Raw genomic sequence first — 17083 nt, 5'->3', positions numbered from 1 at the left:
TAAATTTGGTATGCCATGTCGTTCACAACTTCGTCACATAGATTCCAGTTGTAAAAGTTTTACTATGACATGACGTTTATTAATTTTGCAAATAGATGACATATCGTATTATATTTAGATTTAAATTACGCATGACATTTCCATTTATAATTTTGCCATTGTTTACATATCTACCTAAAGAAAAAGATGCAAGTCCCACATGCACTTCCCATCGACCATATTTGAGATTAATCATATTTAACTGCTGAATAGATTTTTTTTTTTCTTTTTAAAGAATGATTACAATACTATGACGCCTGTTGCAATGCTTCATCCTGACTCTTTGAGCTTAACAATTTGCTGTGAATGTGATCATTTATAGAAAAGCATTCAACAATACACGCAAAATGAGCTTTCTCAGAATTTAGTTCTGCAGATGTTTAATTCAATAGATTGTTTTGGTCAAACATGGTTGGTCATTTATGACATGAGAGAAGAAAGCTAGGCTGCTTAAGTTGTAATGATGGCTTATAATGATACCTTAGGAATAAAGCTAGGCTTTAATTTAAGTTAGTTCAATGCATTTTCCATCTTTACCATAGCCAAAAATGAAAATAAAACGAATGTGAACCACAATTGATTATGTCACCAGGATTCCTTACCTTAAATCATTCACTCTTAACGAAAAGTCACTAACCGAGAAGAAAATGCCCATAAAATGAAAACCACATGCATAAGCAAGAATAGAAACAAACATGAGGGCTGATGCTCCGACAAATTGTGCTTTGTGCAAGCTTCAAAAAATTAACTATGCCAAATTCCATTTTACATATTCTGTAATTCTAAATATACCACCAGAAAGGATAAGAACATAGCTTCAGTCGTTAACTCTTTCAAGCTACATTGCCATGGCAAATTTTTTATATGATTCTGATACAAAAGCATGCATGCTGTATGTCGGAAGCTATGTAAAAAGATGGAAGGGTACTAAACCGACTTCTAGATGGTTAGTAACTATAAAAGCCAAAATTCAGCAGAACATAATACGACATCAACGTTCATCATGCGCCGGATTGACTAGCTTCCTCTGCAAAAACCTGGAAAAAAACATTGAGAAGGAAATGTTATGGCCATAAGTTTCATCCACAAGCAACAAAAGGAAAAAGAGATGGTGACTAACTTTGGGTAATGAACATACATACTACAATAGGGATTCCAGTAACACAGTTAGGTACAAGTCATCATCTTGTGCACATTCTTGATTTCCAATTTTTCTGCCTGTAGAGGAAAATGCAAAAGCAAGGTAGTTTGATGAGCAGTGGGAAAAAAAAAATGTATGAAGCTAGGCATTTGAGAGGGACAACAAACCAAAATGAATCCTTCTTTTCCTGTGCTAATAGTTCCTCAAAGGATATGTCAGCAAATTCATCTGTTTCAGTGTTTTCCAGTGGCTTGCTAGACTTGGTCTTCAGCTCCATGTCAGCACAAACTTCGAACATCTTTAATGAGAGACAAAGATAGTCAGAATCATAAGATTAAAATGAGAAAGTGAACCTTGACATAACAGGCAAAAGAAAACACATTCTTTCAGTCTTTTCTGCAGAGTATCTGAGTGCGAGAAAAATAGAATTTTCTTTTTAATCAGTTGATGAGGGAAAAGCTGAGTTCTTGCCAAAATTCTCCAGTTTGACAAAAGAAGAAGGCAATTTAAAGAATAATGGAAGCCAATCCAATTTTCAGTTTATCAACCTTAAGAAAGTGGAAAGAAATATGCAAATAATTGCCTAGTGTTTCCCAAACAAGTCTTCCCTTTTTCATCAAATGTTACTAAAAACTAACCAACAAAAAATCTATAATTTGTCACATCTCTCTCAAGAAGTGTTGAAGGTGTAATACAACTGAAGAGATTATTCATCTTTGGAGCTCATAAGTCTGGCAAGTAAAAAATACGGAAGCATTCTATATGTCAAGATTAAGAATAACCAATATTTATTGAGTTGCATAGCTCCTACAGGCAGCATTCTGAAAGACTAAAAAGCAAATGCAAGCAGACAGAGTCTATATCCAATGATTCCAATTAAGTATGCTCTTTTTCTAAGAGTTTGAGTTGATACCTTCTTGCAAGCTGGTGAAAGTCGAAGCTGGTCTTGGAGCCAATTATAAACATATACATCCTCCTCTAATCTCCTCTGTTGCTTCTCTAGATTGTATATCTAAAGGGTTCATGCAGTAATCTCCTTTTAGAAGTGACCACGATTTATGACAAAAGCTACTCCATTCCACAAGAATATCAAATAATTCCACAAATCACCTGTTGTCGAAGGCGGTCAATAGAAGATCTGTCGGCCTTGCTCAGCAACGCCTTTTTTATGCTAAACTTACGCTTGATGGTCTCGGACCTGTGATAAAATTGAAGACTAGCTAAGTTACAATCATCTTGATGAATTGAGGGAGTGAAACTAAGATGTGCTAAGACTACTTAAGAGATCAGAAATGACTGAAAAACTACAACACAAGACATGGGAATTAGTGGTTAAAATGAAGCTTCCAAAGCAAATCAAGTTGTTTTGAGGGGTCAAGTAGGAAAGTGAAAAGCACATAAAGCATTGTCAGTCTGAAACTAATTGGAACGATTAGGTGCTACTCATAGTATCAAAAGCACTATGCATAAGTTACAGACTATGAAAATGCATAAAACAATAGCCATTCTATGAATATGAAGAAGTAGCAAATAATTAGAACTAGAGAAAGACATGCTGAATTATGTAAATGATAATGAGCATTCAAGTAAATACAAAATTGGCTTTTCAAAAAATCATGTGTAAAACTTACTTGTCCTCTAGCTCTTCTCTGGCCTGAGCCAAGCACTTGGTAAATTCTCCAACCTGAATCATGAGGCACATAAGGATTAATAATTTAAGTTCCGGCTGTATAGATTAGATATAAAAAGCCAAAGTTTAATTCTCCAAAAGACACACATCTTAAATATGCCAGCATTTTTATATTATATAATATCCAATAAAAATAAATATTAGCTTTAACTCAACCCGACCAATTGCACTGGAAAATTCAGTCAAACTGCACACTGAGCAAGCTGGCACAAGCTAAGCTGCATGGTTTAGCTTAATGCTATTTCCTCTGCCAAGAATAAATAAACAATACAAAAAGGATGCGCATTACATCTTAATAACAAGTGACCATCCCTTTTTCTAAACATAGTAAAAACTTTTTGAGCTCATCCTTTGTTAACATGTATTCCTAGCTTTATATGAATAAGTTTTAAAGCAACACAATGGTTATAAGGAAATTCATTTATAGTTTGTCATTCACTAGCCAAAGGTCCTATGATGTTAGCCGCAAGATGTTCCCACTTTTTTCAATGAGAAACGGCTTCTGGACTGAAAAGTCCACGTGAACTAACACGCACAAAACATAAAATAGAGGAGAAGACAAAACAACATAAAAAGGAGTGAAACAAGATACCAGAACAAGAGAACCGACAGAGCAAGTATCACCAACATGAAATGCCAACTTCAAAAAAATTAAAACTCTCACAAACACCAACAAGATGAAGATAATGCTATAATGTTTTCTAGCATACTAGGGTTCTTGGATAACCGCACGCGTTGCTTAGCCATTTAACTCGTTCAGATCAAGACCTCAGTATCAATCACATAATGCTTTTTTTGAAATGATAAATTTCACGCACACTTTTTATTGCAGTAAGGTTTTCTCTTGGACACCCCTAATTGCACTGCAGAAGGTAAAAAGTATAAATTCATATCATGTGCCATTGCAGAACAATGTGAGTTTGTAACCATCTCATCAAAAGACAAAAACCAAAATGAAAAAAAACAAAATGATGTTCAATATGAACAAGGAATCATCGATATGCTCTCCAAATTGCATAAACAAGATTAAAGCTCTCCTCAATCAACAACCAAGTTAAGATTACTTCACAAACCAATGCAAGCAATGAAACAAAACCACATTTCTAAAATTACACCAAAGCCTCACTTGCCTAAACTAAAAAACTACAAGGTTTTCATTAAAAAAAAAAAACAAAACTTGTGTGTAAATTTACCAAAAAAGAAAAACCAACCTGGGCAAGTGTCAACTCATTGCTTTCACAGCTCTGCACAAGTTGATGATAGAGTTCCTTAATCTTCCTCTGTGTGGCGCTACCCATTGATGTTAGCGGGCACAAACAACCCAGCTCCGGCATCCCCGAATTCTCTCTTCCGCCTCCATTTTCTTCTCCCAAAACAACCTCCTGGCCGTTCAACTGCGCCCTCTTCTTCTTCCCTTTCTTCTTCTTCTTCCTCACTCTCTTCTCCTCCTCCTCCTCCTCCTCCTCCTCCAGCACCACCAGCACCCGACCCGTCGCACATCCGTCAACAGTCTCCTGACGCGACCCGACCTCGCCCGCCGGCACCGAACCGGATTCAGCCGCCCCCCTCTCTTGACCCGAACCGGTTTGCTCTTCCTCTGGTTTCATGGGAGGCTCATGACGACCCGACCCGTTTGAATTCGGATCCTGAGGGGCGTTCGCACTCAGCAAACGGTCCCATTTGGCGGATTTAGAGGGCAGGATCTCGAGCAAAAGGGTTTGGGGCAAATGGGTCGGGTCGGCATGAGCATTCTGATTTTGATGGAGAGTATTATCATTATTGTTGTTGTTGTTGTTATCGTTATTGGTATTAGTATTAGTGTGAGTAGTGTTAGAATTAGCCGACAAAGAACCCTTCAACACGTTGGCATAATTCTCCAACTCCTGCAAACGCTTAATCTTCTTGTAGGTCAAAAACAGAGTGACGGTGAAGAAAATTGTCAAGAAGAAGAAGGATATAACCAAAAGCATAAACAACATGAGATTGTTCTCGTCCATTTTTTTTTTTTTTTTTACTTTCTCTTTGGGCAAAAAAAAAAACCACAAATTAATAATATAAGAGAAGACAGATAAGAAATATCTTTTAAAAAAAAAAAGAAAAAAGAAAAAATTATTATTATCACATGATATGATGAAAGAGAAGACGATGAACAGAGAATAGAGTTTTAGTGATGGGTTTCGGTTCCTCGTACTGGGCTGTGGGTTTGCTTTATGAAGCTTCTGTGACAATTGCAAATTTGTTTTTTGTTTTTTGTTTTTTTTTTCCTGTATTATTATTATTATTATTATTATTATTATTATTATTAATATGATGTTAATTTCTATGGAGTTTATTTAGCTTTGTGAGATTTTGTGAGCAAGGGGTGGGGGGAGATCTGAATGAAAGATGTGGAGATTTCGTGTTCGCTTAGTTTTAGTCATTGGGGGTGGCCATGATTTTGGTTTTATTTCTTTTTTTTTTTTAATTTCCTATATTATGTTTTTAATGCATAAGAATGTGACTTGTAGGATGACATGCTGTGTACTCTTCAATTTGGACACTATCAAATAATAATATCTTTGATTTTATGATCGTCTAAAGGTGACTAAACTATAAAATGTGGTACACATAAGATATTATAATCAAACTCAAAATAAATTTTAATATTTCTTTATTTACAACATCGTCCATGTGTCTATCTAGAAAAATTATTGTCATCATTGTAAAAAATAAAAAATAAAAAAACTTACCTCTATGATTTTTTCTTATTTAAAAAAAAAATAAAGGGTGGGTAAAGTCCAAATAATTTTTTTTTTTTTTTTTACTCTTTATTACCCACAACTCAAACCCGGCCGTTAGGTGCTACAAGTTTAATGTTGTTACCAACCAACCACGCTCCCGAGGGCATAGCCCTATAATTGTTTGAAAAAGAACGTTAAATAAAATTACATGACTTTTATAACGGTTAATTTTGATCTATATTGTAAGCTTTTACTAAATCGATGAATAAATTATGGGATACATATATCTCTTATAATAATTATTATTATTATAAACGGACTATTAATTTTGTTTTTTAAGATTTTTCATCAGATAAATTGTACAAAGAGTTTGTATATCTGCATACCTGAAACATATTTTCAAATTCAATTCCAAACTCTCTTTAAGGTGTTCTTGCAACAATATTAAGAACAAAAAAAAAAGGTTTATTTTAACAAAATTACTTATGAAACAAAATGAGTAAAGGAGTGAACGACAGTACAGTGGGTTTGATACATTGGATACATAATATGTATAATAACTATAGATAGATTAGTATTAAATAGTTAGGCTTAGTATGTTAGTTCAGATAAAATACAAAAACTACTGAAAAAAAAAAATTAAACGATTCAATGTACTCAATCGGAAAAGTTTGATTTTTAACACAATACGACAAGACGTAAGCGACTAGAAAAAGTTAGTGAGTCGCGTTCAATCAAAATGGTATTACCAGTAGATAACGTACACAAGTTGGTTATTTTACCTCCTTTAATAGAAAGATTACACATGTGATAAGTCGGCTTTCGTACCTTTTCAATTTATTTAATTACCATCAACACCATTAATTGTTAAGACTGAAATGTCAATAATAAGGAAAAAGGTCATTAAAATATACGTAGAATTTATTCGGTTTTTGACCTTTTTGTAATTGAGTACGCTAAGCCGGCGTGTTATTAATGTTTTTATCATCTTTATTTTAGATTTTTAGTACAAAGTCAGAGGTTCCGGTCGACCCACGATGAGACACACACCACGGGCTAATGTGATGAATTCCGAAAAGTCGTGAGTCTAAGCAGAAATAATAAAAAAAGTCTACCAAAATTATATCATATGCATTACAACAACGTCGTTAGGACCAAAAGAAGTTCCTAAATGGAGAAGGTTCTGGATGTTACGAGGAGTCTCCATCAATTAGTCAAAAAGTTCAAATTCTAATCCTCGAATAAGGTTTAAATTTCTGTTGCAAACTTATGGTCACACTGGTGCTCTCCCTCATTTAGTCAATCGTTTTTACAAGTCAGATTAAGAGTCAATTTGGGATTGCGGAGGTTATAAAATAAATTATTTATACTGTATAAATGAAATAAATTATTGAATAAAAAAATAGTTTGGTATTTAATAAACTGTGCTATTGCGGTTGCCGTAAGTTTGAAAAGTTGAATATATGCGTTTAGTAAATTTTATTACAAAAGTACTATTCTACTATATAATGACCAAAATAAATAAATAAATATAGATTAAACTTCCAAAGTCATAGTTATGAAATAAAAATATGAACTTACTCGATCAAAACTAGAGAGAACATATGTGGTTATAACGGTAATATGATAATTGATGATTTTTATATAAGAGTTTATAGATAAGTAAGATACAATTGTCTTTTTATTTAAATATAGGGTTATAATAGAAATTTTTAAAAGTTGTGGTAACTTATTCAATAAGCTGCTTATAAAAAGTAATCCACTATCTGCTTTTTAAAGCAGCTAACGAAATAGAGAAAATTATGAAATAAGCTACTTTTACAAAATTTACCAAACATTATTTTTAATCAAAAATTATGAAATAAACAACTTATTGCATTTCAACTGCACTCCCAAATTAACCCTAAATATGCAGCATTATAGTTAATACATAAACAAAATTGATATTATCCAACTATGTTGATCTCATATTTTCAAGCGAATGGTGTTATACATCTTAAATTTTTTGAATAGCCTCAATGATGATTAAAGTGTGTGCAGTTAATGTATTTTTTTGAAACGGCTTCATAAATTTTTCCTCCTATTTAATATTTTCTACTTCAAATGGAAGTTGATCCCATGCGCGCACACACACACAAAATTATGTATTCATGTATAATTTATACTTATTTTTAGTATAAATGCAAAACCCAAATCGAACTAGTCAATTAAATCAACATCACCATATTGTATCATAACTTGGGACGAGTTTAGTAATGCAATAACTTTTAAAATAATTGTTTTTGGTAGTAGAAATGATTAACTGTAAAGATAATCACTTAAATGTTTGGTGAATTATTTTTAAAGCACGTGAGTTTTAAAAGTAGTAGTATGCGTTTAGTAAATCTTAATGTTAAACTGCTGTAAAAATGTAAATAACTAAAATGAACATAAAATTGAATTAAAAATTGTTTGCACACATATATAAACATGTATATTTAATACATTTTTTTAATGTGTATATATAATAATAGATAGCTAAAATAAATTTTGAGTTTTTTATATTGTTATCCCAATATAATTAGTATTAGTAATAATATATTTAAATTTAGTAATTTTGTTTATTCCTAATTGAATAAGGGTAATCTTAGATTTTTATAATATATGTGAGAATATATATAGAATTGAATCAAGTATAAAACTTATTTTCAAAATCAGATTTTGGAAAACTTTTCTTTTCCTTCTTTTCAAAATCTGCAATAAAATGACGTGATTTTACAAAAAATCATTTTTAAAATAATTTATCAAACAATGAAATTAATTTTTATACATCCAAAATCATTTTTAAGTCCCCATAGAAGTCATCCCAAAGGAACCTTTAGTATGCCATCTATACATCATTAATTCCAAAAATTTTTAAACAAAAAAAGTTACAGTCGTGCCTTTATACATCTTAACCAATAACTCTTTTTGGTACCAAGATAAGGTTGCGTTTTAGAAACCTCATTCATTTATTTCCATTTTCTTTTTTTTTAACTAATTCATTTCCTAAAACATACATTAATTCATCTAAGAAATATTACCTGCAATATTTATACTGTCAGATGGATTTTAGAAATCAAGATTGATCCGCGCGACCACAGTACGTACACGGGCAAAATTGTTTTAGTCCAAGTCTGGGTTCATTTAATTTTTTTAAAAAAAATTGTTTTAGTCCTAATTGACATTATGATAGTCCCATTTAAACCAAAAAAAAAAAAAAAAAGATCCCCGAAGAAGTAAATTTAGGTTCCCCAATTTCTTCTTAAACAAGCTCATGATGCTCTTTTAATCTGAAAATTAACTTGAATTTGGTTTGATCTTTGTGTTTGAACGGCAGGTGATGAAAATCAGTTTTTAAAAAAATGTCGAATATAAGTCATCACTTATCAATGAGTCTATTATTCACAATTTCTGTTCTCTTATAAAGAAAATATACGGAAAGGCTAGTACGAGTAAATGATCCGAATCCTTCAGGAAAAATTCTTGTCATAAGGACAAATATTAGCTTCTAATTATAACTAAAAATAACTTTTCAATCCCATGAGCACTTAAGAGCATCTCCAAAAGCCTCTATAAATTTTACTCTTCAAATACTTATTTGCTTACCTATGTGGCAAATAGAAGGGTGAAAAAATATGATATTCTCCAAAAGACTCTTCAAATAGAAATAAGTTAATATTATTTTAATCAAATAATTATTTTTTTAAAGGAAAAGTCAATAGTAATTAAAGCACTTCTCTCTCTTTCTTCAATGAAAAGTAATAAAATATAAATTGAAGAGGGAGAAATCAACTCTCCAAATTTAAAGAGAGAGAATCATTTCTTATTTGAAAAATCTTAATTGGAATGTCTTTTGGAGCCTTAAATATTGAGGTGGCTCTTCAAATAATTAATAAAATCTTATTTGAAGAATCTTTTGGTGATGCTCTAACATAAAGGGTAAGCAAATTGTCACTTCATCTGCCAATTTCCATTTGTAGGTAGGCATTCCTCGCTTTTGCAATTTTAGGACACAGCAAGGTTGCTGTACGTAAATTTGCTGTCAGGCAACATGTATTTGCTTTTTCTTTTTCCTTTTATTTTATAAGATTCCCACGTGTTCTTTTTGGATTTGTTTCTAATGACAACATTATCAGACCAATAAAGGTAAGTAAAATATATATATATATTCCAGAACAGTGCATGGGAAGATCTTGTAACACAAAGTCAAACTAACCATTCAAGTGTTTTGAAAGAATTTGTTAGTGTTGCTGCACATGGTCACCCCTACAAGCACTTTCCAGCTAATCATATTTTAAGTGGCATTTTATTCCAAACTTATTATTCTTATCCATGGGACGTGCCATCAATCAATGCTGCCAATCCAAGTTATGGACTTATGGCACAAAGCTAGCAATGGAACACAGCTTGAGCTTGCTTGATATTATTGACTTCTCAAACCTTTCATACGGGTTACAGCACAGCAATGAAAAAGAATTGCTTCCAAGGATATTACAAGAGTACAAAGAATACTAAAATTGTTGGAAACCAGAGGAATACTAAAATTGTTGGAAACCAGAGGCTTTCCATCTTCTAAAACTGAATCATCAGCACATGGACTGATCAGGTTGAATCATCTCGATGTGCTTCTTTGGATTTCCCTTCCATCTCTTCACACATAGTCATATGATATGCAGTGAAACAAATAAACAAAGCTAGTGTATATACATGTAGCGCATCCTCAATCATTTTTTCCAGAAGCTATAAGGGCTTTCAACCACGTGGTGTGTTGCATATCTGTACAACTTCACCTGGGAAGAAGCCGAATCAAATGGTTGGAGTGATCTAGAAGCCGAAAAATACTATACTGCAACAAAAAATCAGATGACAGGCATGAAGAAATGGGACCTCCTTTGTTCCATTTCTTTCACCCTGGACGTTGCAGGTCTATCAGCCGCAAATGGCCTCCACAGCAAGTTGCTTCATGATGCTGGGGCATGGATCTCCACCAAACATTTCAGGTGCCACAGTTACCGTGCACATGTTCTGCCCAACGCATAGCTGCAAGAATAAAGCCATACATTAATATTTAAGGTGGAAAGAAGCTGAGAAGACAAATGGATTATACACTAAAAATGCATACCCTTTGGAAAGCATCATAAGAGTGAAAAGCGTGACAGCTTCCCTGACGGTAGCTTCCACAAACACCTTCTGGTGTTCCAAAGCTAGCAAACTTAATTGATTTAATTTTCTGCCCAGGGCCACACATCAAATGAGCTTTGGGCCTCAAGGGTTTGTTGACTTTGCCAGAGGCATGCAGCTGCCAATTGATAAGGGTTGGCTGCCACTCATACATATAAGCACATACACTGTCTATTTCTCTTCTAACCAAAGAAATTCCATTAGGATTGCCACCCCATTCTTCAAATACAACCAACAAGTTTCCTGTTGGTTTTAGCCACGACCTAGGAACATGGTACCTGAAATTGTGGGCTAATTTGTCAAGAAATCCAGAACGATATGAAATAGGCTCTAAAACAAAGTGGTTTTGGCTTACCATCTTTGAGAGGCCTCTCCACAGTTGCTTAAGCATTTCTTCTCAGTATATGTTCCCGTATAACTACAATAACCGCAAGAACCAGATGCCTTGTAAGCAGGCCAGTGACGTCCGATACTCTGTCCATTTACCCATACTTGGCCTTTGCCCATACTGCCCATATCTAGAGCCAGTGGAGCATTTCCAGCTGGAGCACTGAAAGTAGTCTGAAAACAGACAGTAAGGATGTCAATTAAAAACTTGACAGTCTTCACAAGTTACACTTGTTTTGAGGATAAGTACATAGTTAGCCACCCATATCTTCAACATGATCAATTAAGGAAAATCAGAACATACTTTTAATGGAACAAAACATCTTGATATATGTTTAAAAAACAGCAGTCATAATAATCATACATGCCTCGAGGAAACCCCAGGTAATAAGTAAGGGAATTCATATTCAATGGCTTTGAATCTCGTAGAAATAAGAAAATTGGTTTGGCTGAGATTTTAAGCTACTCACTCTGTACCAAGTCAATGGCTGCCTCTGGGCCACTAAAGATCCTTCTGCCCACTCAACAGAGGAACCGCCACTGAGAGAATGAAGATTCAACTTTTCTCCTTCAAGCCCAACCTGATTTAGAAGACAAACTTCTATCAATATCCAAAATGTCAGGGAAACAAGAAAACCATACTTTAATGGCTGAAGACAGACCTTGTAAGTCCATTTCTGCCATGACAAGTCTCTCCTCCCTTCATTGAGACCATTCAGAGTAACTGGGCCGAGAACACCAGCGTTCCATGTCTCAAAATGGGGACCAACATTCTGAGCTCAAAAGCACAAGCAGCAGCAAGAATAGTTAAAATCAAAACTGTCATGGATGTTGTAGATAGAACATAAAAGATACAAAAGAGCGAGAGACAAAGAGAGATATACCGGTAGACCAACAGCGATGCTCAGAAGTGCAATTTTGTTAATTCCAGCTCTCATATTAACACCTTCAGTAAAGGTCAGTTTTGGGAATTCTAAACTCCCATAGGCAGTCCCTGCTAAAAAAAAGAACATTTAGGACACAGGAATGTGGAGCAATTGAGCTAGTAACAAGCACCGCAAGAAATAGAATTAATCTACATGATGTTGTCTGGAATAGAGATCAAGGAAGAATCAGTTAGGACTTAAACTTCTATAGTGTCGTAAATTACTAGGTGCAGTAGAAATTTAATCATGTTCTGACCTGCTAGTTGACCGTTGACAAAAACATGCAAAGCATGGCCAGCTGACATGACAGTAAGGACTGGATAATTTCCACTCCTCAAAAATCCTTCACTTGGGTCAATCTTAACACTGCGATGGAAGAGAAAGTGCATAACAATGAGAAAATTAATTATAAAATGAGAAGTTGTAAGCAAATTTGAGTTGTGAACTCACAAAAAAAAATAAAATTGAGAAAGGTACTCACTCTGTCATGTACCACAAATAATCAGTGGCATCTCTTGTTGTATTTATCTGCTCCAGCAACCCAGACATTGTGAATGAACTGTCACCGTATGCAGACGGCACTTCATTGAATGCTTGCCAAGAGAATCCTCCATGAATAGGAACAGGAGTCATCTTCATCTGTGTGCTTTGGTGACCAACCTGTACAAACAATTGTTTTCAATGTCTACACCTAGTTCCCATGTTTCCCAGAGGAGAAAAATTCAAACACGTAAGCTTTGCTAAACAAAACACTGAAACTATTAAATTTAAGTCTTTTCTCACCCTTGCAGTGTTGTAGACAGTGTTCTTGCAGTCAGGCAGAATGCTGATAGACCATGGAGGCAAATTGTAATGCTGATTCCCAAAAGCCACTTTTGCAAAGGTTCTTTGATTGTAGTTTGCAAGGAATGCAGCACAAGCAGACTTTGATTTGAATACATGAGCCTGTATTAAAATGAATATAGGAGAAATGTTAACTCTAGAAAATGGTGAAATAAAATAAACTTAAAAAAGCACAAGTGAGTTTTACCTCCTGATAGTTTCCAAGTGGCATCACAGTGGGATTTCCTGATACTAAAGCTGGTTCACACAGCTTTATTGCTCTATGCAAATCTTTCAAATGGCCCCATTTTGGTTGCCTCAACAGTCCTGCATAGAGAATGAAATAGAGTGATTTCTTGCATGTGCAAATCATTTTAATCAGTACAGAAGCCACTATCCAAGTATGGTTCGAAATTATCCAAAGAAAGATTAAAGCAATTTTTATTAAATGTGGAGACGGGAATACAATTAATAGCATAATACTTTTAAGCGTCATTAATAAAGACAATATTACTCTTTCTGAAGATATAATGACAGAAGATTTGTAGTCGACTAACTAAAGGACCCGCCAAATTACATGATATGTCCACATCCAATACCTTTTCTGTTAGGATATTATAAAATGTTTTCACACAAAAAATGTTTATACGATGAAGAAAATGACATCCATAACAAAAGTGTCTGGACAAAGACTATAAATATGCAAAATCTCATATACAAATATTCACTTTGCTGGATCTGAAGAGACATAATTTTTTAGGATTTAGGTTCTATAGCAGACATTGGCAACTCCATGCACATATCATGGCATGGAAGGAAGAAAGAAAGTTATGGATGTAATGAACAATAAGTTCTACTCTAGGCAAAGTGGTACTGTGGCAGTACCCTTTCACTCTGATATGGTTAATAAAGTTCGATTATATTTAGGCCACATCTTTATTCATAAAATATTTCCTTCTGTTAACTGGAGGCTATAGATCTTGTGCTTACGGTGTAGACTACTCAGAATGGAATGCAAATGATGTATTGAGAAACTTTTAGGAAAAAGAAGTACAGAGTCATTAATGCCCTTCACATACCATATTCATCTAGAGGGGCATCATAGTCATAGCTTGTAGCAATGAAAGGACCACCAGCAGTTCGGCCGAAATTTGTTCCCCCGTGATACTGGAATTTCAGAAAACAAATGTAAAGAACTTTGTTGATTAATCCAAAGATGTAGCAGCTTGGTAAAACTCAGAAACAAACTTACCATGTAATAGTTAATGAATGACCCCCCTTTTTGAATAAACTTTGCAACTGAGAAAGCCAAGTCCTCAACTGGCCGATGAGGAACAGGACCTCCAAATTCAGTATACCTTCAGGGAAAATGGAAAATAATGGGATTAATATCCCAAAAAGATCTCAGAGTTATAATTAGGATGCAGCTCTTGGATAAGAAGAACTGGACAGAAAGGAATCCCAGGAAAAGGCAGCCAGCAAGTAAATTACCAGCCAGTCCAGGCTTCTGTCCACATCTTGGGTTTATAAGCCTTGTTTGGGGAAAAGTAATCGCAGTAGAAACCATTGCAGGTGTTTATCTGTTGAATATAAAACATGGAGTTAAGAAAAACAATCAAACACCCAAGTCAAAAGCATAAATCACTAGGCACTATAAGAAAATGATAAGACTTGAGACACTATTGACTTCTAACCATATAAAAATGATTTTAAATAATTGGGTTACAGATATTTCACTTCTTTTATATCTCCAACACAAATATTATTATATTATTGTTGTTGTTGTTTACCTCCACTACTGACTGATGGAAGCTGTTACTGGCGTGACTTAATTAATAGGAAGACATGTTCATGAATCTATCAGAACAAAACTTCAGAGGCCAAATAGAAAAAAAAATACAGACAAATATAACAGATATATGAGTGAGAAAGAGCAAAGCTGATCCATGTGCGGCAAAGAATAATAATTGATTATGACCATGACCAACAATCAGACAACACATTATAAACTAGCAACCCCACTAAAGATGAGGGAACATAACATGAGAACCATCAACAATGAATATTGAACATGACAAATAAGTGGTAAAAAGACATTGCTAGAGGAAAAAAAAAGGCAGGAGATACTTACAAGAGGATCCGGTGCGTCATCTTGCTTGCACATGATCCACGGGACACCAGTGTCAAGACCCACAGCCATCTTAGCTGCCCACCGGGTGTACGAGCGGCCAGGTGCACCAATTTCATACTCCATGGGTCCATATTCATTCTCAATCTGTAACAAGAGTGATAGAGAAAGATACTTTTCTTAGTTTACTACCTTATTCTATCAAATAAAGTACAAAACTGAGAAATCATCATGCAACTTATTTATTAAAAAAGCAAGCTTGAAGGCTACTCAATGGTTAATGGAAAGATTGAAATGTCATAATCTAATTACCTGTGATAGAATTATTGGACCACCTTGAGACTCAAATAATCTCTCGGCTTTCATCATATCCACAATCTTCTTAGTAAATTTGTGCATTTCAGCCTTCAGAACAACAAAATATTAGAAGTGAAACTTCAATTAGAATCAAAGCTATAAAATACATCAATGAAACTGAAAACAGTATGAAATACATAAATAATCTTAAAAGTGGCTAACCTTAAAAGGTCCATTATTTGTTCTGAAATTGATACCTGGAATGTACTTGAGCCAAACAGGAAAACCCCTGAAAATAATAAAGGAAAGTTTTGCTTGAAATTCCAAAAGGCTCACGGAAAAATAGTGTCTTTTTAGAAACTACATTGCTGTAAGTATTACCCAAAGTTCCACTCAGCACAAACGTAAGGACCAATCCTGAGATTAACATAAAGGCCTGCTTGCTTAACCAGCTTGATAAACTTCACCAGATCATAATTCCCCTCAAAATAATACTAAAACCAATTTAAAAAGAAAAAGAAAATTAGCAAAATATATTCAATAATTTAATTAAAAGAACAAAAAAAAAAAAACAAGAAGGTGCCATTTCCCATTACTTTTCCAGGTGAAGGCTCATGGCCATTCCAAAATACATATGTCTGTATCACATCCAAGCCTCCATCTTTCGCTTTCTGTATAAGATCTGGCCACATCTGCAACAAGACCAAAACAGAAAAAAATCCCACGAATCAGAAGTAAAAATAAACAACAAAACACTCATTTACATAAACAAAAGCATGTGTATTTAAAAAAAAAAAATTGCAGCATCCCAAATGGAGAGAGGCTTAATGGGAGTTAAAAACAGGAAATTTTGAGAAAATAAAATATCCCCATGAAGCACATTCTGAAGTGACTAAAGATTACCTCAGGAGAGCTTCTGGGATAGTGAATGGATCCAGAGATAAGGATTCTTCTTTTGCCATTAATGGCGATAGCCTTAGAGTCATAAGACACAGAGCCCTCAACTTCAACAGGAGCAAAAAGCCCCGAACAACCCAGCAAGAGAATGAACAGCACATTACACATTCCAAGCTGCTTGTTCATGCCCATGACGGTTAAAAAAATAAAAAATCAACAAAAAATGGATTTTTGAATGAATGAATGAAGTAAAAACCAGTCTTTGGTGTTTGGCTACAACAAAGCAAGGACCTTTTTGTTATTCTCACACACTTTATTCTGTGCTTCTTTAGAGAGAGAGAGAAGCAAAGAGCGAGCTAGCTAGCTAGCTGTTAGTGTCTCTGTCTTTTTCTCTTTTTATCTTTTTATTGGTTTGTTCTTCCCTACCGAGAGAAAAATGGGGTGTTGAGCTTTCACACTCTGCTTGTAATAATAAATGTGGCCAGTGTTGCACAGTGCTGTGTGGTGTTTTTCTGATTTATTTTTGCTGCCGAAATGAAGTGCTTTATGGCTGCTTTTAAACACTAAAATACGGAGGGTCCGAAAGCGAACGTGGGGCCTGCATGGAAGAACTTTGGGGCCCACCTGGGAGGCTCGGCCACACAACTCTGACTCTGACGCGGAGTTTCAATCTAACGAGTTTAATTTGATTTTAATTATTTTAGAGAATTATTTTTGCTTAATTATTTGGCTTTCGTAATATTTTCTACGAAAAACATTTTTTAAAAAATAGAGAGAGAGAGAGAGAGAGAGAGATACAGGGGTAAATCTCTGTTTGGCTGTTTGGTAAAAACT

At 34.4% G+C, this 17083-nt stretch overlaps 2 protein-coding genes across 5 annotated transcripts; both read right to left on the bottom strand.

Moving 5' to 3' along the window:
- Window positions 1–745: 745 nt before the first annotated feature.
- Window positions 746–5222, bottom strand: LOC102607772 (uncharacterized). Of its 3 annotated transcripts, none has more exons than XR_369374.4 (7): window positions 4082–5222; window positions 2812–2864; window positions 2291–2378; window positions 2094–2192; window positions 1348–1478; window positions 1160–1257; window positions 746–1076 (listed from the first exon to the last, which is right to left on the bottom strand). XR_369374.4 is itself a non-coding variant. In XM_006465974.4 (7 exons), exons 1-6 carry the CDS (start codon window positions 4865–4867, stop codon window positions 1221–1223), a joined length of 1194 nt encoding a protein of 397 aa, XP_006466037.2. In that variant the 5' UTR covers window positions 4868–5222; the 3' UTR covers window positions 746–1076; window positions 1182–1220. The 3 variants fall into 3 exon arrangements, 2 of the variants coding, with proteins under 2 accessions (XP_006466037.2, XP_006466036.2); XM_006465974.4 differs by having other exon boundaries at window positions 1182–1257; XM_006465973.4 differs by having other exon boundaries at window positions 1178–1257; window positions 4082–5221.
- A 4779-nt stretch (window positions 5223–10001) lies between these two features.
- Window positions 10002–16773, bottom strand: LOC102608369 (beta-galactosidase 1). Of its 2 annotated transcripts, none has more exons than XM_015532688.3 (19): window positions 16256–16773; window positions 15949–16044; window positions 15734–15846; window positions 15575–15641; window positions 15368–15460; window positions 15059–15202; window positions 14419–14507; window positions 14180–14285; window positions 14007–14094; window positions 13136–13254; window positions 12889–13050; window positions 12587–12765; window positions 12362–12471; window positions 12064–12176; window positions 11842–11952; window positions 11650–11760; window positions 11148–11353; window positions 10734–11070; window positions 10002–10651 (listed from the first exon to the last, which is right to left on the bottom strand). In XM_015532688.3, exons 1-19 carry the CDS (start codon window positions 16439–16441, stop codon window positions 10541–10543), a joined length of 2541 nt encoding a protein of 846 aa, XP_015388174.2. In that variant the 5' UTR covers window positions 16442–16773; the 3' UTR covers window positions 10002–10540. The 2 variants fall into 2 exon arrangements, with proteins under 2 accessions (XP_015388174.2, XP_006466038.2); XM_006465975.4 differs by having other exon boundaries at window positions 12064–12173.
- Window positions 16774–17083: the final 310 nt, after the last annotated feature.

Source organism: Citrus sinensis, chromosome 7 (assembly GCF_022201045.2).
Source record: "Citrus sinensis cultivar Valencia sweet orange chromosome 7, DVS_A1.0, whole genome shotgun sequence".
Taxonomy (NCBI): Eukaryota; Viridiplantae; Streptophyta; class Magnoliopsida; order Sapindales; family Rutaceae; genus Citrus; species Citrus sinensis.
This window is presented reverse-complemented; position numbering and strand designations above follow the sequence as displayed.